The following is a 27,316-nucleotide window of genomic DNA, read 5'->3' on the forward strand; positions in this document are numbered from 1 at the left end:
ATATATATATATATATATATATAAATGACACAGGCTTCTCCCAAAAGATAATAAGACAATGTACAAGAGTCAATGTTCCAATCATTGTGGAAAAAAATATTTCTCAGCTTTTATTTACATTTGAACAAAAAGTGGCATGTCTAAAATTATTCATACCCTTTGCAAACTGTCACAGTCTATGGGAAAATCCAAAGTTCTATACCATTCCAAATAGTCCAAGCTGTTCTAAAGCATCCTAATTACCCTGATTCATTGGGAACAGCTGTTTTAATCAACTCAACAGGTGAAAAACAGAAGCCCTCTGCTGTTGGTTTGTGGACAGTCATGGCAGTCATTTTCCACAATGATGCCTCTTGTACATCGACATGCCACAGACTGATCGACTCTATGCCACGCCGCATTGCTGCAGTAATTCAGGCAAAAGGAGCCCCAACTAAGTATTGAGTCCTGTACACGCTCATACTTTTCATGTTCATACTTTTCATTTGGCCAAGATTTCTAAAAATCCTTTCTTTGTATTGGTCTTAAGTAATATTCTAATTTTCTGAGATACTGAATTAGTTGTCAGTTATAATCATCAAAATGAAAAGAAATAAACACTTGAAATATATCAGTCTGTGTGAAATGAATGTATACATTATACAAGTTTCACTTCTTGAATGGAATTAGTGAAATAAATCAACTTTTTGAAGATATTCTAATTATATGACCAGCACCTGTATATATATACATAAATATGAATTTATTTTAAAAAACATAAACAATACAGTGGCAGAATAGTACCCCCAAAATGAAAATACAGCCATTGAAATTCTTGCAAACCGCCCTGAAACTGATCAAGTGTTACCCAGAGGCTGACAGACCCTATAAGTGAGTGGGACATAATTCTTTAATAAAAAGTATATAAAAAATATAAATGTTTTTAGAAAATAACCGATTGTTTCGCCAAATAAGACCCTTCTTCCTCGGCTGAGATAATTTAGAGCCCTTTGAAGCTGCATTTAAACTGCATTTTGGAAGTTCAAACTCGCAAGCACCATAGAAGTCCACTATATGGAGAGAAATCCTGAAACAATTTCTTTATGATTGATGAGACAGAAAGACATGAACATCTTGGATAACAAAGGGGTGAGTAAATTATCTGCAAATTTTTGTTCTGGAAGTGAACTTCTCCTTTAAGTTAAACCAAACTTTTATTTTGACAGGTTGCTTGTTGTAGACCTTTAAGTTTCTGTTTGTATATGAAATGACGTTTTTCTCACAAGAAACGGTAAAATGCTCATGAAGTGACTCTCAGAGCAGTTCTAGAGATTATGTTCATGTGTTCATGTACTCATATTGAGGCATATCGGTACTTTGGTATGTGTGTAGTAAACAAAACCGTGCGTCTGCGCCATTCATTCACACTGAGACATGCAGAATTAATATTTAAATAGTATTTTTGCTGCTTAATATTCACGGACACTAGTCCAAATTGCGTTTTGATTTAAATATACTCACATACTTTTGATTTATTTAAACAAAAGTTGGCAAATTCTGTGACATTCCGCATTATACAGTAAATACAGTTTTTAGGACTGGATTGCACAATTCCGTCCGCATTTTCCCGCATTGTGGAAATCATAGGGTCCTACCTACATTTTGGCCAGTTTTTCACACAAAGCTATCATACCACTCAAAGTATATGGCATAAGTCATATGAGCCACTTTTATAGTGCTATTTGGTGCTCACCATGAAATGTCGTTGTATGCAAAATAATTTAATGTAGTTTCTTCAAAAATTACTTTTTGCTCAATGGAAAAAGAACAGCATACAGGTTGGGCATGACATAGAAGTATAAATAATGACAGAATTTTCATTTTGGGGTGAACATATTTCATTAAAATATTTTAATGACAATGTCTGTCCTTTATTTTATGTAGCACCAATTTTTATGTAAGCAATGAGAGACTTAAAGCTTTTCTATACTGCATTCAATATAGTACCTTATATTGCTTAATAGGGATTGGGTTACAGTAAGTCTGCAGTAATTATAATAATGAAATAGAAGTCAATGAGAAGTACCATTTAACAAGTTAAATGTGTGTGTGCATGTGTGTGTGTGAGAAAGAGAGAAAAAGAGAGAGAGGGAAGTTAGAGGGACTGTGATAAATTCACATTATCAAAGACAAAGTGAGAAAACCACAGAAAGAAAGAAAGAAAGAAAGAAAGAAAGAAAGAAAGAAAGAAAGAAAGAAAGAAAGAAAATGGATAAATGCTGTAAGGGATGAAACAGCTTTTACCCGTCCAGCGTGATGTTCACTGTCATCACAACTGCGGAGGGTAAAACACACACACACACACTACACACTAACCGTGGAGTTGAAGCGCAGGTGGCAGATATTGCATGAGATGACCTGTTTTTTCTTCAGGGACTGAGGAACACCAAACGTATGGTTTATCACAGCCTTCTGCACCGGGTCCATCTAAAGGAGGGGTGGAGAAAATGAAGTTAAAATGGACTGAATAAAAAATTATACACTCACTTTGAATCAACAGACTCGCTCTCTGCTCATTCAAACACATTCTTTCCATCCCAGCGGCAACCCTAAACCTGACGCCCGGGGCCGAGGGACTTTCCCTTGACACCCCTCGCCATGGGAACACACACCACATCACAATGACTCTGCAGCTGGTCGCACGTCTATTTGTTTTAGAGCCTCAAGAATGTTCTTGTTGTTCATCCGCAGTCATCCCTGACCGGCTGGGACGCTGCCAGGTCAATGTGTGTGTGTGTCAGTGAGTGTATGTGTCTGATGAAGCCGCCTATTGTTGACTCTGAGTACTGGAGAGGGTCAGGAGATGGTGGAGCATGATATTAATGCAGGAATGAAGAAGATGATGAGACGGGATGAGACAAGAGATGACACCATAGAGAAGAGAGGAGAAAAGATGAGATGAGCAGAGCAGAAGAGAAAAGCAAGAGTAAAAAGATAGGATGAGAACAGATGACACAAGACAAGAGCAGAATACATGAGATGAGATGACAAGATGACAAGACAGATGCAATAAAGAGATGAGAGGAAATGAGATGAGAAGGAGCAGTGGAAACCAGAAAAGAAACAAGAGACAAGAAGAGAAAGACTAGACGCACAGCAGTAACATCAAGAGAAGAAGTGAGATAAGATGAAGAGTAGAAGAGTAAAAATGAGAAGAGGTGAGAAGAGGTCTAGCAGTAAAATCAAAAGAAAAGCAGCGAGAAGAGACAAAAAAAGACATAAAATGATGAGACAGGAAGCAAAGCAGTAAACTCAAGAGAAAAAATGAGAAGAAAGGAGAACAGATGAGATGAGACAAGACGAAAAGGGATTAAGAGCAGTAAAAAAGAAAAGGGAAAAGATAAGTTGAAACAAAGCAACACAAGATAAGAAAAGAAATGAGATGTGGACAGACAACAAAACCATTAAAAGATGTGACAAGAGACAACACATCATGAGACAAAAAATAAAGAGAGAAGAGCAACGGAAACAAGAGAAGAATACAGCTGCAAGCAGGAATGACCAGGGTTCAAGCACTTTAACGCATTTAAGCACATATGAAAATTACATATTATTTATCAAGCCTGTAATGACCTAAATCAGTGATAGAAAAAAGCATTTTTGGCAAATTCAGGGCATTTACCATAAAAAATGATGTTTTTAACGTTTATGACTCCCTAAAACTTTGCATGCTTGTTTAGAATCATATGTTGCATGTGCTCAGCAGGTTTCTTTAGGTTTTGAGTTTTCATTTAGGCTTTGTAGGCTTTTGGGTATATTTGGACAGACCCCTTTTCTAAACAACCCCTTTATAGCTTCCTAAAGGATAATTATTGACCTAAAGAGTCCAAAAAACTGCCCAGGAGTGTTTTTTCCAGATTGAGGAAAAAACCTAGAACTATTTTGCACAAGTAAATTTTTACATTTTCTTAATCATTTAACAAATGGTTTTATTGACAGCAGAGGTTCTAACAGCAAAGAATGAAGAGTTCTATCGTATGAAATGAATATTGTGCGTATGTGTAAAAAAACATATAATATACAATTGTTTATGCCCTTTAAAAATGTGATATCTCCCCCTAGTGGCTGAATTCTTTACCTTTTTTATTTACCTTTAGGGCCATGAGTCAAAAAGGCCCACCAAGTTTCATTCCGATTGACCTCCGCTAAACTTGTCTCAGTGGTGCTCAAAGTTAATCGGCCTATGACGGCCATGTTTTTTTTAGATACACAAATGACCTTACAACCACTTGCGGCACTTTGGACCAACACAGCGCATACCAATTGTCGATAGGACCAACGGATGCATTGTTATGGCTTTTTTATGTTTTGTAAGTGTTTTTTTGTGTGAAAAAAAGTGAGGTTTTTTTTTTCACGTTTGATGAAGACATATCATTCTGTTCAAAAGTTATAGCCATTTTATTAAAGGCTGACCTGCCCATTTTGATAGTTTTGGTTGTCCTTTGTGACGGACAGTCGAAAGTTCAACTTTTTTGGGTAATTACTTACATACACTGTTCAGAGACAGCCCTTGAAATAAAAGCAATATTACCCCCCAGTGGCTGTTTCCTTTCAATTTTTTTTAAAGTTTTGTCTGAGGTTAGCCAGTAAACATCTGAATGATTCAGAGGAGAACTGGGTGAAAGTGTTGTGGTCAGATGAGACCAAAATCGAGCCCTTTGGCATCAACTCAACTCACCGTGTTTTGAGGGGGAATGCTGCCTTTGACCCCAAGAACACCATCCCCACCTTCAAACATGGAGGTGGAAACATTATGATTTGGTGGTGTTTTTCTGCTAGGGGGGAGAGGACAACTACACCGCATTAAATGTATCAAATGTACCATGCCGTGTACCATCATGGCCAGGGTATTGAAGCCAGCCAGGGCATTGACCCAAAACACATGGGCAAGTAAACAAAGGAGTGCTCCAGAAGAAGCACATTAAGGTCCTGGAGTGGCCTAGCCAGTTTAAAGACCTTAATCCCATAGAAAATCTGTGGAGAGAGCTAAACGTTCGAGATGCCAAACATCAGCCTCGAAAGCTTAATGACTTGGAGAGGATCTGCAAAGAGTAGTGGGACAAAATCCCGCCTGAGATGTGTGCAAACCTGGTGGCCAACTACAAGAAACATCTGACCTCTGTGATTGCCACCAAGGGTTTTGCCAACAAGCACTAAGTCATGCTTTGCGAAGGGGTCAAAAACATATTTTACTCATTAAAATGCAAATCAACTGATAACTTTTTTGAAATGCGTTTTTCTGGATTTTTTGTTGCTATTCTGTCTCTCACTGTTTAAATAAACCTACCATTAAAATTATAGACTGATTAATTCTTTAGCTCTTACATACGCATTGAGAGTTTGCGGAAGAAATCTTATTTCATTCAAAAGTTATAGCGGTTTTAGCCGTTTAGGCAGCCCTACCTCTTTCAAACGTTTTGGCGTCCCTTTGAAGAGTGGCTCTAGAGGCATCCCTTTGAAGAGTGCACTTATTTGGTTCTGATCAGGTGAAAAACCTAGGACTAGTTTGCAAAAGTAGGTATTTCAAAAATAAGGCTTCAAACAACATAAGACACTTGAGCATGTGATGAACGTTTTAGGTGTTTTGAGTGATTTTGTACTTTTGAGCATTGTAGCGCCCCTGTCAGGCCAATTGGGACGAGCCTTGGGGATGTTGTAGATGGTGCTACCAGTCCTTCCAAGTTTCAAGTCTCTACAACTTATGGCTTGGTCTGCCTGATCAGTTTTACATGGAGATTGCTGATCCTTGATCCCATTCTAACAATTACAATAGGGTTTTAGTGCTAGATGCTTGAACCACTGCACAAGATGCTAACACAAGATGCAAAGAGAAGAGAGGAGACCAAGAGAGCAGGCAAAACCTTTAAAGACGAAAAGTAGGAGACAATACAAGATGAGATGAGGTGAGACAAAGCAGCTGTGAAGAGATGACATGATACCAAAACAGAAAAGAAAAATAAGACAATAGCAGTAGTAAAGAGAAAAAAAACAGAGGAGACTAGAAGTGCAAAGACAAGAAGAACAGAGGAGATGAGAATACTAAAGCAGGAGTAAAGAGGTGAGGAGAGGAGCAGTAAGGAAAGCACAGGAAAGCAGTGAAGGATAAGAGAGGAGAGAGGTCACTGACAGCTCTTTTGCTGTAGAGACAGGTGCATTTATCACTCTAACACACACACACTGATCTGATCAAAAAGAGAACCCACACCTGACTATATATTATCAGTGCATTTATGCGATAAATGTGTGCCCTTGGTGTCTTAGATATATTATTTTTAGTCGACCAACATTGTACTCACGAACATAACACATGGAGTGTGTGTGCGTGTGAGTAAGTGTGTCCAGAATGTAGATATCAGAAGAAAGAGAACCCTGTTACACACACAGCCTCCAAAACTGTGCTCAGAGAGTCTGAAACTAAATCTAGATCCTAATCTGAGCCGCTGCTTGAGCCTTAAATCTAAAATTACTATCTAACACAATACACCTCTGTTTAGCGGCCCTTTCTGCGAAGATTCTGCACTTTTAAAAATACCCTGCAGTCTGCTGAATCGCTCCTGACATTTAGAGCTGACATTTGGGACCCATGCGATGCCTTTAAAATGTTCTGAGCTAACTTTAAATGATGACACATTTGGGAAGGTGAGGTGTAGAAAATAAAACCAAGAGTGCTGATTGACTCACAGTGTTGAAGTTGGGGAACAGGCTGAGGGGGGAGGAGCCACTGAGACGGAAGGGAAGGAAGTGTTTCAGGTCCAGAGGGGTCTGCAGCGGGCGACCCTGCATCGGTAATGAGGCCAGCAGGGGGCTCCCCTGAGCAGCCGTACCTGAGAAGAGCAAGAACAACAACCAACACATATAAGAGAAAAATACAGCTGTTTAGGCTAAGGACAGGAGAGTATTTAATAAGCAATTAGTGCACAAACACCATGATCAATGAAGAGAACGGAGAAACCTAATAATAGTTGCATTGATCTTGAACCAAGATCAAATGAATTTTTAACCTCCATTATTCTGACACAAAAAAACACATTAACTGATCTGATTACAATGATTGTTATGTCTATTCAGAATTAATTGTTAATATGGAAGCCCATTTCTGAAAATTAAAAAGGTGATTGCCAATTTTTATCTCAATTCTGACTTTTTTTCTCGCAATTCTGACTTTTCTCAGAATTGCGTGACACAAACTCGCAATTCTATTTTTTTAATTGCTAGATATAAACTTGCAATTCTGAGAAATAAAGTCACAATTCTGGGAAATAAAGTCAGAATTGTGACCAATTTTACTTTTTGTCTCAGAATTGTGCTACAAACTCGCAATTGTATATATATTTTTAGAATTGTCAGATATAAACTTGCAATTCAGAGAAATAAAGTCACAATTCAGAGAAAAAAGTCACAGTTCTGGGAAATAAAGTTAGAACTGTGACATAATTTTGACTTTTTGTCTCAGAATTGTGATACAAACTCACTTCTATTTAGTTTTTAGAATTGTGAAAAATAAAGTCAGAATTGTTAGCCATTTCTGAGTAATAAAGTCACAATGCTAACTTTATAGTTTATATCTGGCAATTGTGACTTTATTTCTCAGAATTGTTAGTTATTAAGTCAGAATTGTGAGATATATATACTTTATAATTTATGAGTATGAGTTTATATCTTACAATTCTGAGACAAAAAGTCAGAATTGCGAGATATAAACTGCCATTTGCAAGAAAAAAGTAAGAATTGCAAGTTTTTATCTGACAACTCTGACTTTTTTCCTTGCAAAAAATGTCGGAATTGTGAGTTTGTATCATGCAATTATGAGAAAAATTTAATCAGAATTGTGAGATAAAAAGTCACAATAACCTTTTTTTTTTTCAGTGGCGGAAACAGTCTTCTATAGTTAACATTGTATGAAAAGGTAAAAAAAGGTGAATGTATAATTGACAAAAAACATGTCTATATATCTTTTCAGCATTAAGACAGTAGGTTAAATCTTTTACACTTTTACAGTGAATATCATTCTAACACTTCAGGTGAATTAAAAATATTATTATTATTAGTCCTGCTTGTCCTATTGCTCTTGATTGTTCTCCAACCACATAAGGATAAATAATGATCAATACATTGTGAAAAGGCATTGATCAGATTAATAATACACACACATAAAGACACACATACTCTTAATCTGACTTATCGGGTGTGGAGTGGACCACATTTGCTGTGTCTCACTCAGAGAAATGGACACCATGGGATATGGGATTTTTAATGGGTTGTGTGCGTGTCTACAGGGATATCATGTTTCTAATGGAGCAGGGATGTAGAGGTTTCTCATTTTCCAGTTGGCTGAATCTGAAATCTAGGAGCGTATAGATACTTACCCTACCACAAAGATCAATCAGTGTAGTGTACACACACACACACACACACACACACACACACACACACACACACACACACACACACACACACATGCACACACACACTCCATGGAGGCCTGATATCAGTCATTTCATTCTATGTCAAACTGTCACATTTCTGTATGTGTGTGTGTGTGTGTGTGTGTGTGTGTGAAAGAGAGAGAGTACTGAAGCTTTCAACTCACAGAAGTGCAAGATTAATCATAGCCCTGACAATTTATTAGAGCGAGTAAACACACAGCCAGCACTTCACCATACACACAAACGCACACACACGCACACGCACACACACAGATATGCCCAAACTGTCAGGATTAGGCCTCTGTTAGTGTCCAAAAATCACACAGTGCCACATGAAGTGTCATAAAAGGAATAATCCACTGGTAAAAAATATCATCTACTCAGCCTCATGTCTTTCCAAGCCTGTGTGATTTTCCATCTTCCGGGTGACATAAAAAAGGAAGTTTAAGCAGAATGTTCATGCTGTTGGTTTTCATACAATGAAAGTGAATCGAGACCAAAAATGCAAAATGTAAACATTATCCACTGATAATCTCATCTGCTTTTAAATATCATTTATGTTCACACATATTAAAAATGGCACATTAGAGTAGGTCTGACACATTGTTTTTGCTCACTAAAAACTACTATAAATTGTTTCTGATAATAATAAAGCTTGAAATAAAGAGAAGAAATTGCTGAATAAAGTCTGTTTTCTTTGCACACAAAAAGTATTCTTATTGCTTCATAGCATTACGGTTGAACCACTGATGTCACATGGACTATTTTAACAATGTCCTTACTACCTTTCTGGGTCTTGAACGTGTCAGTTGTGTTGCTGTCTATGGAGAGTCAGAAAGCTTTTGGATTTCATCAAAAATATCTGAATTTGTGTTCCGAAGAAGAACGGAGGTCTTACGGGTTTCTAACAACGTGAGGGAGTAATGACAGAATTTTCATTTTTGGTTGAACTATCACTTTAAGTCAAATGTCATTGTTTCTTGCACATCTTATAACTGATCACACCACAAAATCTAGATACACTCTTAAAAAAAAGGTTCTTTATTGGTATTGATGGTCCCATAAAAAACCTTGAACATCCATAAAACCTTTCAAATACAGAAATGGTTCAAATACTGAAACATTAAATGTACATTGTAAATATTTTAGTGATTTTAACTGTAAAAATGCTACAGTAAAAACCTATTAATTGGTTAAAATACCCTGAATTCCCAGAATACCCTGTGTTGCAATGCACATTTGATGTTTTTTTTCATTGAAATAACTGTTTCTTCTTAGTTTTTTTCTTACCAGTTATGTTCATTAGGGTTGTATGTTTCATCTAATGTTTCATCTAAATTAATTTATTGTAATTCAGTATCATAAGGGTGAGTAATTAATGGCAGAATTTTTTTTGGGTCAACTATCCCTTTATGCGAAGTCAAGTCACCTTAATTTATATAGCGTTTTTAACAATATAGATTGTGTCAAAGCAGCTTTATAGTATTAAACAGGAAAATAGTGTGTCAATAATGCAAAGGACAATAGTAAACACTCAGTAAAAGTTCAGTTCATCATTAAACTTAAATGTCATTGTTTCTTGCATATCTCATAACTGATCACACAGACTATCAGAAAATAGAGATTATGTGAATAACTGTTTAAAATTCTATTTGTGACCCTGGATCACAAAAGAAATCATAAGGGTCTTCTCTTCCAAATCATCTAAAAAGCTGAATAAATAAAATATGCTTTGTTAAGATAGGGCAATATTTGGCAGAGATATAACTATTTGAAAACCTGGAATCTGAGGGTGCAAAAATATCTAAATATTGAGAAAATCGCCTTTAAAGTTGTAAAATGAAGTTCTCAGCAATGCATATTACTAATCAAAAATTAAGTTTTTATATATTTACGGTAGGAAATTTGCAAAATATCTTCATGGAACATGGTCTTTACTTAATATCCCAATGATTTTTGGCATAAATGAAAAATCGATAATTTTGGCCCATACAATGTATTTTTGGCTATTGCTACAAATATACCTGTGCTACTTAAGACTGGTGTTCTACCAATTTGACTACTAATAATTTTTTGTACTTTTATTGCCTGCTAAAATTCCTTTTTGTTACACAGAAGATAAAAAGTCTAGTGGGTTTGGAATGATATGAGGGCGAGTAAATAATGACACAATCTCCATTGTTGGGCGAACTCCCTCTTTAGTTTCCTATTTCCTTAAAGCATCCACACAAAGCACTTCAGAGATGTTTCAGTGAGGACGCTTTAGTCCTAAAGCCTCATGCAACCTCATTCCATCACATTTTCATGTTGCAAAGAAATGTCTGTGTGACAGTGTGTAATCTGTCTAACTCAATGGAGCTCAAAATAAATGACCAGCACGCCCTGAAAAGGCAGTCTTATTTTTCAAGTGGTCATACGCACGCAATATTCAACTAGAAATACACACAATGAATGTCACACACATGCTCTTGGCCTCGAACAGATAAAGCTTTGAATTCAGATGGTGCCACCAGTGTATGCTGGTGTTTGAATGTAGTGGACCACAAAACACTGAGCAAAAAGAAAGACGAGATATTTTTTTCCCCTCTCTCTTTCCTGACAACATTTGAAAGGCGTAATTATGATTTCCAGAGAGCTGTAATTAGCAGAATCCGCTGCTCTTGCTTCTCTGTCTATCTCCCTCCCTCCATCGCTCTCTCTCTCTTTCTCTCAAACATAGCCACAAAATCAGTGCAGAGTCCAGCTGGCATCTCTCACTGTGTTTCTATGTCACATCACATATTCCTTCCTCATTTGCTCTTTTGTTTCAACACTCACATCCTCACACATCCGTTACATATATTTAAATAGAAATGCATGCGCACAGACTACCATTCAATAGTTTGGGGTCCAAGGCTGCATTTATTTGATCAAAAATACAGTAAAAACAGTTAAATTGTGAATTATTATTCAAATTTAAAATGACTGTTTTCTATTTTAATATAATTTTAAAATGTAATTTATTCCTGTGATATCAAAGCTGAATTTTCAGCATCATTACTTCAGTCTTCTGTGTCACATAATCCTTCAGAAATTATTCTAATATGCTGATGTGATGCTCAATCTTTTATCAAAAGGGACTTATACACTACCAGTCAAAAGTTTTTGAACAGTAAGAGTTTTAATGTTTTTTAAAGAAGTCTCTTCTGCTCACCAAGCCTGCATTTATTTGATCCAAAATATAGAAACAAAACAGTACAATTTTGACGTATTTTTACTGTTTAAAATAATTGTTTTCTATTTGAATATATTTCGAAATGTAATTTATTCCTGTGATTTCAAAGCTGAATTTTCAACATCATTAATCCAGTCACATGATCCTTCAGAAATCATTCTAATATTTTGATTTGCTGCTCAAAAACATTTATTATTATTATTATGTTGAAAACAGCTGAGTAGATTTTTTTCAGGTTTCTTTGATGAATAGAAAGTTCAGAAGAACAGCATTTATCTGAAATAGAAATCTTTTGTAACGTTATAAATGTCTTTATCATCACTTTTGATCAATTTAAAGCATCCTTGCTAAATAAAAGTATTAATTTCTAGATTTTTCTTTCCAAAAACATATACTGACTCTAAGCTTTTGAATAGTATAGTGCAGGGATCCTCAAATCTGGCCCACGAGATCCATTTTCCTGCAGAGTTTAGCTCTAACCCTAATCAAACACACCTGAGCATTCTAATCAAGGTCTTCAGGATCATTAGAGAATCACAGGTAGGTGAGTTTGATCAGGGTTAAACTCTGCAGCGCATTGGCCCTCCAGGGTAAGATTTGAGGAACCCTGGTATAGTGTATAACGTTACAAAAGCTTTTTATTTCAGATAAATGCTGATCTTTGGATCTTTTTATTCATCAAATAATCCTGAAAAAATGTACTGAACCATATTGATTATTGATAATAATAATTATAATAATAATGCTAATTTTTTATTTATTCGAAATAAGCATATTAGAATGATTTCTGAAGACTGGAGTAATGATGCTGAAAATGTAGCTTTGATCACAGGAATAAATTACATTTTAAAATATATTCAAATAGAAAACAGTTACTTTAAATAGTAAAAATATTTCACAATTTACCTGCTTTTGCTGTAGTTTGAATCAAATAAATGCAGGTTTGTTAAGCAGAAAAGACATTACACATCTTACTGTTCAAAAACTTTTGACTGGTAGTGTACATCCTATAAATAATTTTACAGTCACTTCTAATCAATTTAATTTTTTTTAAGAAGTCTGACTCCAAACCTCTGCAAGATATTGTATCAAGTGAAATTCTGCACTTGAACTGCATGAACTCCACATATTAGTGTCAAATCTGATGATCATGTTCTCTAACAAGAGTTGAGATGATCCAAGGAGCATCTTGAGCTTCAATAAAAGCAATAACATCTGTACAAATGAGCAATCTCAAATGTCAAAAACATATTTTAATTAATGACACAGAAATAGTGCAAAATCTTAAAGATGCTTGCTTCATTTTATACCAAAACATAATTTTTCCTCAAAATCTTAACAGTTTTGTTTATTTCCAGGTTGAGGTCACAAATGTGGCTTTTGGACCTCACTGCACATGTTTTTAAATATGTTTACATGTGAAAGTGTGTACGCGTGTGTGTTTGGGAGTAGGGATGAAGGCATTGCCGACATCCCTCTTTCCATTTACATAACGCACAAGCCTACGGCATGTACCGCACACACAACCTAAGCTCAGTGTCACACACACACACTCTCAAACAAACCCTGCGGCAGCAGACCCTGCCTGAGTCCATCTTGAGATGAAACCGAGGGTGACAGGCATGTGGGTGTGTGTTTGTGTGTATGCACATGTATATCTCGTTTTATTTGTGCTTGCCTATTTGTATGTGTCTGTGATGCGAGAGAATGTGACAAAGAGAGAGCTGTGTTCTGTGCTGTTGAGACGAGCACACAGTGTTTAGCTGCAGTGTGTGTGTGTGTGTGTGTGTGTGTGTGTGTGTGTGTGTGTGTGTCAGATTGCACCGGAGCTCTTTAATAAGCACACAAAAATTCAGCCTGGGCCTGGTCAGTCCAGCAGAACCAGCTCAGATGGTGCAGAGTTGGACCAGATATCTGCTGATGTTTGGCTCCCCAGTGGTGGCCAGATGGTTACAAGATAAAGAACCACATTTGGATATTATCTTGGTGGTTTTCTAAACCGCTGATGACAAAGTATATTAGTGGCGGACCAATATATCAGCTAAGATAGTTATGTGCCAATAATTACCATTTAGATACTATCAACACTTGCCTGCTCCGCAAGCGTAAACTGTAAAAAAACATCCATAAAATTGATATGCCGTTAAAAGCATGCGAATTTCACTATAAAAATACAGTAGTGACATCTTTTACAGATTTAACTTCAAGGCAACACAAATGATACTAAAATATGCAATAAACATTAATTTAACAGCATTAGATGCTGTATTGCCAAGTCCACTGTTTTCCCGTAAAATAGAGCTACTTTAACACAGTTGCCGCGAATTGTTTTTCCTGTCCGCGGGTTGAAGTGACCCCAAACACATGATATGCGAATTTTACTATGAAACCCGCCAAAACATTTTGTATTTTATGCAATTTTGTACTGGGGGACCCTCTCGAAATGCACTAGGCCAGTTTTGGGCAAGTTTTGAATAGCAATTGTGCAGGTTTTGTTGTGAAAGCCTGGCAACCCTGATTAGATGTAACATATGACCGAAAAACATCAAATGTGAAATGTAACAGAAAATCCTGGGAATGTCAAATTAAGTCTTTTTTTTTGTAAATTATATATTCTTTTTTCACTTACCAAAACTGTGTTTTACAGTAAAATTACATAAAATATCCATTACAGTTTTTTACCATATGTATATAGTATGGGAACCTACGCTAATCAATTAATAGGTTTTTAATGTACACTGTAAAATGTTTTCACCAGTTTCAACTTGAAAACTTAAGTTTAGCAGCTGCCTTACAATTTTAAGTTGAAGTGACCCCAAACACACAGACTTAAAATTGTAAGGCAGCTGCTAAACTTACGTTTTTAAGTTGAAACTGGTGAAAACTTTTTACAGTGTACATTAAAAACCTTAAAATTAAAAAACTTAAGTCATTTCAACTCACAAGTTAAATCAACTAATTTTTATTGTAATAAGTTAAAAGGACTTATAGTTTTAAGCTGATTTAACTTAAAATTTTAAGACAGCTGCTGAACTTAAGTTTTTAAGTTGAATCTGGTGAAAACTTTTTATAGTGTAGCATTTTTACGACCTTTTACTAATTAAAATCACGGTAGGTGTAGATTTGGTGTTTAAAAAAAATTTTGTGAGCAGATTTTGAGTAAATAACCTTATATTGCATATAAAATAATAATGTCACAAAAGATTTCTTTTTTTAAATAAATCTGTTCTTTTGAACTTTCTATTCATCAAAGAAATCAAGAAAAAAATGCATCCTAGTTTCCACAAATATATTAAGCAGCACAACTGTTTTCAACATTGATAAAAATAAGCAGCAAATCAGCATATTAAAATGATTTCTGATTTCTCATGTGACACTGAAGATTAGAGTGATGATGCTGAAAATTCAGCTTTATAAGTTATATTTTAAAATATATTCAATTAAAACCGTTATTTTAAATTGCAACAATATTTATAATTTAATAAACGCATCCTTGTGGAACATAAGAGACGTCTTTAAAAACAAAAAAACTTTTCAAATGTTTGACCCCAAACATTTAAAAATATATTAAAATAGAAAGTTATTTCAAATTGCAATGTTTTAACACACTACCCTTTTCTGTTTTTTTTGCAACCTTAATGAGCATAAGTTGCTGTTTAAAAAATCTTACAGACTCCAAACTTTTGAAAAGTAGAAACTCATTTATTTATTTCAGCAGTTTGTGTTTGACATTTTATTACCTTGTCTTACATTTTTTTTTATCAAACAGTACTTCAAGTAAACATCTGCTGTTTTAAATGTGTTTAATAAATAAGCTTAAAGGTATAGTTCACCCAAAAATGAAAATTCTGTCACTAATTACTCTCACTCATGTCATTCCAAACCTGTAAGTCCTTTGTTTATCTTCAGAACACAAATTACAATATTTTTGATGAAATCCGAGAGATTTCTGACCCTGCGTAGACAGCAACACAACTGACACGTTCAAGGCCCAGAAAGGCAGTAAGGACATCATTAAAATAGTCCATGTGACATCAGTGGTTCAACCTTAATTTTTATGAAGCTACGAGAATACTTTTTGTACGAAAAGAAAGCAAAAATAACAACTTCATTCAACAATTTCTTCTCTTCTGTGTCAGTCTTCGACGAAAGTTTATTGTCTGTATATTCTAGTTTACTGTAAGCTGTACTGTAAGCAAGGCTCTCTGTCGAAATCTTTAGACATGTTTACAAAGACTGTTTTATGTAAGTTCTTCTGCTTGCAAACAAAGCACAGTGCGTCCGAGTTCTACATCAGAATGGCGCACCACACGCATGCGTCCACACACATGCTGGATATATTTGCAATTTATCAGCCATTCAGTCAAGCACTGAAGCAAGACAGAATGTAAGAGAGTGTGAAGAATGCTGAGCATACTGTAGTAGCTGAAGTAGTACAAATAGAGAAATAAAGTGGGCTTAATAGTTAATTAAGTGTGAGCGCTTGTAAATCTGGTTTGCTGGTATCAGGGGATTGACTATTGGCTGCTACAGTGAGGGAACATGAGCCCTAACGCTACACGACAGGAAGCATCCCTGTGTGCGTCTTTCCATTCCTTAGGCCTCCTTCTTTAAAAAAGAAAGTCTAAATAAAAAAATAATCTGCAGTCAGGTGCTCTCTCGTTCTGTAAGGCTGCACAAAAAACACATTTCAATCAAATCCCTACTCTCTCTTTCTTCTCTGCACCAGTCTGTCGAAACCCTTCAGCAACCACAATCAGGACTCGCTCCCAAATCTCTTCAATTCACTCTCCCTCTCTCTGACCTGCATGTCTTTCTTTCTTTCTCTCTATCCATCCTTCCCTACATCCCTTCTTCTCTCTGTTCCCTTCAAGAGAACAATCCTAAAGGACGAGTGTATGCCGGTTTTGATTAGACGTAACAGCGCATGAAGAACATAATGAGAGAGGAAATGATGGAATGATTGTAGGCTCCACTGAAGCCGCGTGTCAGAGAGGGACAGAAACAAGCAGAATTAATTAGCTGCAGCAGGAAGACCCTTCCAGAACACAGAGGTCACCTAACGCTGACCTTTAAAACCAGGAGATCTGATTGGATGATGATGCACATGTAAGCATAATGACCAAAAGATTTGATCAATTAAGCATCAGAGAGTCAAAAAGATAGCTGGCTTTTTTGCCTTCCTCTCCTCCTTTGTTGTTATTTTTTTGTGTCCCTGTTCATTTTGCAGTTCACCTGCCAGCTTACATGGAATCAAGTACGTAATTAGGGTGTGTGTGTGTGTGTGTGTGTGTGTGTGTGTGTTAGTGAGTGCGTGTCCAAACTCACATGTGAGTGAATAATAATGGCTAATGAAACATCATGATGTGTTCACTCATGCCGAATTGAATCTACCCAGAAATCTCAATTTAATGAAGTGCTTTTGTGTACGTGTGTGAATGTACAAATGTGCCTGTCTCAAAATAACATTTTATATGTGTGCGTGTGCCAAATGGCCTCTCACAAATCATTTATGTTCTGCCAGGATCAAAAATGTAAATGTTTGGAGTCTTTTTGCCTTTTCTCTTTTGTTCAACAAGGATGCATTTACTTAAATACAGTAACACCATAGCATTGTGAAATATTATTACAATTTAAATTGTAAACAGTTTTATTTGAATATACACAACCAGTCAAGTACATTCTTTTAGGATTCTTTCATGAATAGAAAGCTCTAAAGACCAGCATTTATCTGTAATAAAAAGCTTTTGTAACATCGAACACTATACCATTTAAAAGCTTGGAGTTGGTATATATATATGGCTCTTAATATGTTTTTTTGGGGGAATAAAATTATAAAAATTACCATTTTATTACTTTTATTTAGCAAGGATGCTTTAAATTGGTCAAAAGTGATGATAAAGACATTTATAATGTTACAAAAGATTTCTATTTCAGATAAATGGTGTTCTTCTGAACTTTCTATTCATCAAAGAAACCTGAAAAAAATCTACTCAGCAGTTTTCAACATAATAATAATAAATGTTTTTTGAGCAGCAAATCAGAACATTACAATGATTTTTGAAGGATCATGTGACTGGAGTAATGATGCTAAATTTTCAGCTTTGAAATCACAGGAATAAATTACATTTTAAAATATATTCAAATAGAAAATAGTTATTTTAAAAAGTAAAAATAAAAAAAAAATTAATACTGCTTTTGGATTAAATTTTTTTTTAAGCGACTTCTTTAAAAAACATTAAAAATCTTTTTTGACTGGTAGTGCATTTTAAAAAGCAATTCAGTGAGGCAAAGCTGAAATTTCAGCATCATTACTCTAGTTTTCATTGTCACATGATCCTTCAGAAATCATTCTGATATGCTGATTTGATACTTATTTTTTATGCTACTTATTATTTTCAGCGTCAAAAACAGTTGTGAGCTGCTTCGTGTTATTTTGGAATTAATAATTGGATGCTTTTTTCAGGATAATTTGAAGAATAGAAAATAAAAAACAAAATTTGTTTTAAACATAATGTTTTGTAAGAATGTAAGAAAGGCTTTACTTTTGATCAAGTTAAAGCATCCTTGCTAAAAAAAAGATCTTTGAAAAAACTGCACCTAAAGTTTGAATGGCATTTTTCATACATTTTAATGTTTAATATTTAAATCACATTTCATTTTTTAAGATCTAAATTTAAAGTCAACATGAAATGGCATTTGCAACCCGTTTTACTCATAAATACTTCAAATACTTACTTCTTTGAAAATGACTGAGAAAGTTTTTTTTCTCTCCAGGATTTATTAAAAAGAGTTCAAAAGAACAGGATGAAATCTATTCGAATTTTTGACCAATTTAATGCATTCTTGCTGCATAAACAAATCAGTTTCTTAAATAAAAAACTCATACTAATCTTACTGACCCCAAACTTTTAAACCTCAATGCACTACTGAATAAAAGGAGAATATTACTCAAACCGCTTGCACAAAAAAGATACAAGGATCAAATTTCTAAGAGAATGTTTGACCTTGACTGATCTACATTTATGTTCAAAGTGACTCTGAATACAAATCTCGACTCCACATATCTCAAATCTTCATATGCAATATCATACACAAGAGATTCTGTCAGTTACATATTATCTATCTAGCTGACACATTTCCAAAAGAATGGAGTGAATGCAGATTGCAAAGCACGAGAGGAAAAAAAATGTTGTATGAGCATCTTTCCTGTTCATTATGATGGCCTATTCGCCATTCAAAATAAGAGCCTCTTTTAATAACGTCTTATCATCTTCTCTGCTCGGATCCAGAAAGAGCCGACACAGTGCTTCTGCCTCAGCCACATTAAAAAGCCGTTTGCTAGACATACTTGGAATGAATTCATGTGCCTTTTGGGTATATTCAGCAAACACAATATCTATAATATCCATAATAGCATGACATAAATCAAATCTATCATGTATTTATATTATATATTGATTATATATTTTACATTTATGACCCTAGACCACAAAACCAGTCATATAAGTCTATTTTCTGAAATTGAGATATCAACATACAATAACATACTGAATAAATAAGCTTGACTGATGTATAGTTTGTTGGGATAGGACAATATTTGGCTAAGATACAACTATTTGAAAATCTGGAATCTGAGGGTGCAAAAAAATTTAAAATACTGAGAAAATCACCTTTAAATTTGTCCAAATGAAGTCCTTAGCAATGCATATTACTAATCAAAAATTACATTTTTATATTTACTGTAGGAAATTTGCAAAATGTCTTCATGGAACATAATCTTTACTCCTAATGGTTTTTTGGAATTAAAAAAATTATAATTGATAACATTTTTAATACAATGCATTGTTGGTTATAGCTACAAATATACCCATGCTACTTAAGACTGATTTTGTGGTCCAGGGTCACATTTATGTTTTATTTGACGTTTTTTCAGCTCAAAAGATCTGTTGTTCATTTCATAACAAAAAGTGTCATTGCAACTTAAACTTTAATACAAAGATTAATAGCATAATGTTATTTCCTTATAAACATGGTTTATCTTCAACTGCATGCATTCGAAAATCTGCAGAGAGTTTGTTTGAGAATTAAACAAGGCAGGTGAATATTATTCGCTCGTGTCGCCTGCTAATGTAACCTGTATAGACTGCTACTGCATCAGAATCAGAAAATAGTGTTAGTAAGCCCAAAGGAGACAATAAACGACGTGATTAAATGATAAGATCAGAAGGCAGAGCATTTGAGCGTGACTAGGAGCCTCAAGTGTAGAGCGCTGTGCGTTCAAATAACATTTAATGTCTTTCATTAATCATTAACGTCATCAATTCTATTTATAATTGAAATTAAACACCCATAACTCACACACACATGCAAAAACAATGCAAATAACTTTATATTGAGAGTTTACTAAGTTATTGTCCATTCAGTAAATGCAGACCATATGGCCCCAAAAAGCACATTTTATGTGCCATACTGTCAAATAAAGGCTCTTCAGTAGGTGTGCAAGAGTGTAAGAGTGTGCATTCCATAGAGAGAGACTGAGAGGGAGAGCATCATCAAAACCAATGGTGCAAAGCGGGCAACCCATCTGCCACAAAGGAACAATAAAGCCTAAGGCTTCTGAGTGTGTGTGTGTAAGTGTGTGTGTTAAACACCCTGAGGCTGCACAGTGATAAATTACTCCTTTTTTCTTTTTCCCCCAGAGAGTCCGGCTGAAGGAAGGGAGGGTGAGAGGTTTGGTACACGACTGCAAATATCAAATTGATAAAGAGCAGGAATTGCAGGACATAAATATAAAATCAAAGTATCGCACTCATTCATCTGTTACGCTTCCGTAAACCACAGCAGCACGTGGAACAAAGCGCCATGCAGATGAGGGGGAAAAACACAAGGAATGCAATGACTAATAGAGAGGAAGTATGCTCTTATTTGTGAGCGTCATGACTGCAGGGCGAATATATGCAGAGGGAGAGCGCATGCTGTTTTCTTATCTCAATCACACTGTGTGTGTGTGTGTGTGTGTGTGTGTGTGTGTGTGTGTGAGTGAGTGTGTGTGCTGGGAGAGCGGACTGATAGCGACAGCGAAATCTTGCCAAAGGCTGTGCAGTTGTTACACTGATAAGACAATGTTCTTTAAAAAGGGTTTTGCTCTTTTTGTAGTATGAAGCTATAAAAAGAGCACGATTAAAACTGTGAAATTAGAAGTGACGTCATTTATTGCAACAAATCATTATCAATCAGCACTAGTGATTGTGGAAAATATTCTCCTTAATTATTTTAATTATCAATTTTAATTCTATACTTTGAACGCAGTCTAATTTCATACATTTTGAAAAGCGACTTAAGTGTCCAAAAGTGTCTAAATGCTCTGGTGAGCACTATTTACTAGGGATGTAACGACATTATCAATATCATGATATTGTGACAGCAAAACTGTCTCGATATTATCGTGGTCACATGACGATATGAAACAATGTCATTTTTAAAATATATTTAAACTTCTTATTCTAACATAAATGGTCTTTAAAGTTGTGTTTTGAGCATAGACTGTGACTTAACTTAAACGGATGAGTTATAAAAAAAATAAAAAAAAACCTCACAGTTGACATGAAGGGTGCAATTAGCTATATAGTCCAAAATCACTTTTTGTACCAGGCTGTAAACATACTTTTTTCTGCTGTAAAGTTGGGCATTTTAACAAGGGGCATCTATGGGACTGACTCCCTTTTGCAGCCAGTCTCTAGCAGCCAGTCGATGAATTGCAGTTTAAGCCACTTCTGTGTTGGTTTCAATAGAGAGAGCGGGAGGTTGCTGCTTGGTTTTGAGCCATTATGCTTTGACACAGTATCTGTCAAACGAACTAAAACCGAAAGTGCAATATGACATCATCCCTTCATCAAGACAGTTTCGCTGCGCGCTTCAAAGTGAAGTGTGCACATTGTTCAGGCCATCAGCTCATGATCCGGTGTTTTCTGCACCTCAGAACGGCTCAGTTCACGTTAAATGCAGTGAACTTGTTTATTGCATTTTCTGTGAATTTAGGGCATGTTTGGGAACGCATCGGCCACCAGTTATGCTTTATAATCGCGGCAGATAATTACAGAATTTCACTAGATTTGTAGTGAGACGTGTTTTTTTTTTGTAAGCCTGTGTTCACTGAAGCTGGAGTTTTCCTTCAGAAATAAAAGCTCTACTGCCGTTTCCGTCAAAATGAGAGCTTAAAAGTGCAGTATGAGTTGCTGACAGCTAGCAGTTTAAATGGGTAACATTACTGCAGTCCAAATTCAAAATAAAATTATGAAAGTATTGTAATTTGTCTACTGTAGTGTAAGCAAAAATAATATACCTATGAAGTATTTATTTTGTAGTGCAATTTGTAGTGCAAATTCTTTTACAATATATGCTATTACTGTCATTGTTGTTATTACTATTATTATATTCTAATTAGTTTGGTTTCTAAAACACCAGTGTGAATGTAATTTAGACTGAGTGAGTATATCACAACTAAAAAGAGGGTTGAGTCCATTTTAAAGTTCAGATACAAGTCAATTCACTGACTTTTTTTCTGACATAGGTTTTCTTAGTTAAGAACATGGGTTGGAGCTCTTAATGTTGAACTCTCAAAGTGTATTAGATACAAAATTTTAACTTTAAAATACAGAAAATTTTCAATTTTTTCCAAGTCTCCATTTGTCTTTTTTTAAATATCACAATAAATTTCATATTGTGGATTCATATTGCAATATTATCGTATCGTGAGATTTTGATATTGTTACATCCCTAGTAGTGCAACTGTTTCAGTTATTTTATTGAAGTACTGTTACTGATTAAATTGAAATACTTTTTGATTACTAATCATTTTGAAACATTTAAAGCAGACAGGGTTAACCTTACAGTAGTACTCAACACTGATTACTGTTAGACTCTCAAAATCCTTCATCACTTGAATTTGGATTAGAAAAAAAAATAATTTTAAAGTACAGCCATCACAAAATCAGACTTTAGCACCTTTGAGATTGTTCTGAGGTTAAATACTGATTTAAAATCATAACAAGATGTAGTTTAATAGCTATGATACTGTTTTTGAAATCATAGCTTTGCATATCTATGACAGGAAACACTGGCATTTAACAATGGCTTGGAAAAAATCAGTTAATCTTAACAAATAAAGCATATACATAAATCCAAATAGGAAAATAATAATTTATCAAATGAATGTGTCTGGGTTCTGTGTCCTAAACTCCTAAAACACTGGTGTCTCATATTTAAGAGCAGTCAATGCAATTTGGGCAAGAAATCAATCAAATCTGTATGTGTGTGAAAATATTAAGATGTAAACCCCTTTGTAATTGTTAACATTTTCATAACTGTAATTTAATTACACATTTTTTTCCTTAACATTTATTTTGTAATTAAATGACATAATTCTTTATATGTGACCCTGGACCACAAAAGCAGCTGAATAAACAAGCCACTAATTGATGTATCATTTGTTATACAACTATTTGAAAATATAGAATCTGAAGGTGCAAAAAAAAAAAAAAAAAAAATCTTAATATTGAGAAAATCGCCTTTAAAGTTGTCCAAATTAAGTTCTTGCTAATAAATATTACTAGTCAAAAATTAAGTTTTGATATATTTACGGTAGGAAATTTACAAAATATATTCATGAAACATGATCTTTAATGTTTTTTGGCATAAATTGATCATATTGACCCATTCAATGTACACAGAATCTCTTAAACTGCATTTTGCAACTAGACGGATGTACTGTTATTTCCTCTACAGTCAAAAATCTGGTTGTTATATTAGACAGCAACCTGTCTTTTGAAAATCATATTTCTCATGTTACAAAAACAGCATTCTTCCATCTTAGAAACATTGCCAAGCTACGGAACATGTTACCTGTTTCTGATGCAGAAAAGTTAGTCCATGCATTCATGACGTCTAGACTGGACTATTGTAATGCACTACTAGTTGGTTGTCCGGCTTCTTCAATAAATAAGCTACAGGTAGTCCAAAATGCAGCTGCTAGAGTCCTTACCAGATCAAGAAAATATGATCATATTACCCCAATTTTACGGTCTCTACACTGGCTACCTATTAGGTTCTGTATCACTTACAAAATATTACTTCTTACCTATAAGGCCCTTAATGGTTTAGCTCCTGCATACCTAACTAGTCTCCTACTACGCTACAATCCTTCACGCTCCCTAAGGTCGCAAAACTCTCGACTTTTAGTAGTACCTAGGATAGCAAAGTCCACTAAAGGAGGGAGAGCCTTTTCACATTTGGCTCCAAAAATCTGGAATAGCCTTCCTGATAACGTTCGGGGTTCAGATACACTCTCTATGTTTAAATCTAGATTAAAGACTCATCTCTTTAGCCAAGCATTCACATAATGTATCTCATAACATTGTACTTCAGTTACATCTGATCAAATGCACATCAACATTTTTCAGCTTGGGCAAAACACACAATTTTTGCTCGGTTGGAACAGCAGCTACGCTAATTATTTCTCTATTTGTTTCTCTGTTTCTGCCACGGGATTTCCATCCCGTGGTAACTAGGAATTACACAAGATTCAGCCTGGATTCAGAAGAAGAGATGATGCCAACCCCCCAGAGGGCCGCCGATGATGCCCGCCTTGAAACAACATACCTCTACACAATTTTTCTACAAGTTTGATTGCAACACATAATCATTACTATTAGTGTTCATCATCTGTTTTTGATTACACCATTACTTTTTTTTAATATTTATACCATATGTACATCAACTTAACATACAGTAGTCACCACTAATAAGCTACTAAATATATTGTAGTAGCCTACATTTTTTGTACAGCTGCTTTGCAACGATTTGTATTGTGAAAAGCGCTATACAAATAAACCTGAATTGAATTGAATTGAATGTATTTTTGCCTATGCTACAAATATATCTGTGCTACTTAAGACTGGTTATGTGGTCCAGGGTCACATATAAAAACAGTATACTGATTATACAGTATATTCAGTGACCCCAAAATATTTGGAGACACTTAGACACCTAAATCACTCCTAAACACAAATGAATTTCCTTGCAATAAATGAAAAACAGCATTAATTGCCATGCAAAACATAACACCACTAGGTATGATATTTCATAATATATAATGAATTTCACATACATACATGAGATGTCTGTCTCTGTCTTTTAATACACAAATACCTCAAGTGCTCAATCACAGCCACTTATAAAGTGATGTGGACTGACAGAAGCTTAGTGGAGTTCATTTCCTGCTTCAATGTAGTCATTTCCTGTGTCAGTAGGCACTTAAGAGATGCGACCTCAAAATAAACACCACTTATTACACGAATAAACACCTTACTGACGAAATTCACAACGTACATCCACACCCCCAGACTTAGTAAGATTAGATGTGGCTGACGTTAATGCAGTGGGAGACTGCAGCAGCATGATAAGGAAAAGTGTTTTTAAAATCTCATTATTCAACCTCTGTAGTGCTCTGCTACTGAGAGCGCGAACGTAAATGCAAATGTAGTGCGAAAATGGCGGAAAATGTGTCACGCAGACTGTGGGCTAAACATATATAGCGATATCTATGCATCTGCACCCGTCGTTTTGTGTCGCTCTCATCTATCTCTCGAGCAGCATTGTGGATCATTAGTAAGCAGGTGTTCGGTTTTATCTTTTTGCATATCTATTTACCGGTTGAATAGATGCAGCACCTCTTGAAGGACATAATGTCATTGAAATGTCCCTTCCCACTCGCCCTGTTTCCTGCGTGTGAATGTGTTTTTTTTTAGGCTGCTTTCGCGTTTTATCAGAGAGCCTGGCAAATGAGTTGGGAGCCGAAATTGGCAGCAGTGGTCTGTAATTGTTTTAAATAAGCCTCATGCGTCATGCCAAATAATGGCAGCTCAATGAAGACATTAATCTACACAAGCACATCTGTGCGACTTCATTTACCGTCCTCCCCCTCGTGACATCAACCGCGCGCCGCTATAAACGGTCCCCGCGGTCCCTCTGCTAACCGAAGACATGTCGACTTATTAAACAGCCTTTTGGTGATTTAACTGAGGAACCGCACAAAGCGTAACACTTCTGACATTCATTTCACTCTTATCTGTCCATCTCTCTGTTCTTTCTCCTCTGTTCTGATTTCCCTCTCTTTTGAGAAAGGAACATACTGAATGTTAAAGAAGGCATAGTCTTTTTCAGCTGTAAATGGCATATATTAGTAAAATTATATATATATGTTTAACTTAAAACAATTGCTTTAGATGACATTTGATAAATATCCTATTATGTATTTAATCAAAAATGGCATAAAGTGTCATTTTTCTTTACTTTTAAAATCTGAGATGACCAGTGAAACTGTGACTATTTTGCATTTTAATACTATTCATTTTATTGCAAATTATTTTATTAACATAACAATTTAAGTAAAAAGCCATGCTTCAGTGGAAGCAAGAAAGTCCAATCTTTTGCACAAAGAAGTTCACATGATCAGTGTCACTAAAGTAGTGATCAGAGACCTAGAAAAGTGCAGAATTTAAAACGTTATTAATTTTATGTCATAATTCTTTGTATTACTTTTACAGATTTTTTTTTAAAATTTGAATAAAAATAAAATTTTTCATTTTAATTTTAAGAATTCCAATATGGTCTTAAACTTTTAGACATTGCCACTAAAACATCTGAATAGATTTCTGAGTGATTTTGAATTAATTCACTGAAATTATCAGTTACAACAAATTCGCGGAAATTCCTGGAAAGACTCTTATGCTCATTTATTTGATCAAAAATACAGAAAAAAGTAACATTATGAAATATTACTTTAAATATAATTTTAATATACTTTTGCATCACATAAATATTTTAATTTTTTAAACTGATTTAAACTGACACTGATGTTCAAAAGTTTGTGATCAGTAAAATTTTGAATGTTTTTTCTGCTCATTAAGGCTGTGTTTATTTGAATAAAAATACAGAAAAAATAGTAATATTGTGAAATTTTGGAAACAGTTGTGCTGCCTGAGATACTTTTTCAGGATTCTTTGATGAACAAAAAGTTAAAAAGAACAACATTTATTCAAAATAGAAATATTTTCTAACAATAGAAGTCTTTACTATTACTTTTGATCAAAGTTTTTTTTTTCAATTTGAATTAAAAAAAAAAAAATAATAATAATTTTAAGATTTCCAATATGTGACCATGGACCAAAAAAAAGTCATAATGGTCAATTTGTTAGGATAGGACAATATTTGGCTGAAATATAACTATTTGAAAATCTGGAATCTGAGGGTGCAAAAAAATCTAAATATTGAGAAAATCGCCTTTAAATTTGTCCAAATGAAGTTCTTAGCAATGCATATTACTAATCAAAAACTACGTTTTGATATATGTACAATAGGAAATGTACAAAATATCTTCATGTAACATGATCTTTACTTAATACCCTAATGATTTTTGGCGTAAAAGAAAAGTCGATAATTTTTCTATTTTGATACAAATAAACCCGTGCTACTTAAGACTGGTTTTGTGGTCCAGGGTCACATATGATGTTGGGTTTACATGTTTTATGGGGACATTCCATAGGCGTAATGGTTTTTATACTGTACAAACCGTACT

General features: G+C 34.9%; 1 protein-coding gene across 1 annotated transcript in view; it reads right to left on the reverse strand.

Annotated features, from left to right (window-relative positions):
• Positions 1–27,316, reverse strand: part of znf385c (zinc finger protein 385C) — a 121,749-nt gene that overhangs the window by 18,061 nt on the left and 76,372 nt on the right. The window contains exons 3-4 of the mRNA XM_073832635.1: positions 6,721–6,863; positions 2,356–2,466 (exon numbers count right to left, since the gene is read on the reverse strand). Coding sequence (XP_073688736.1) covers positions 2,356–2,466; positions 6,721–6,863 — 254 coding nt within the window. The remainder of the gene's footprint in view (positions 1–2,355; positions 2,467–6,720; positions 6,864–27,316) is intronic.

This window comes from Garra rufa, chromosome 1 (assembly GCF_049309525.1).
Source record: "Garra rufa chromosome 1, GarRuf1.0, whole genome shotgun sequence".
Taxonomy (NCBI): Eukaryota; Metazoa; Chordata; class Actinopteri; order Cypriniformes; family Cyprinidae; genus Garra; species Garra rufa.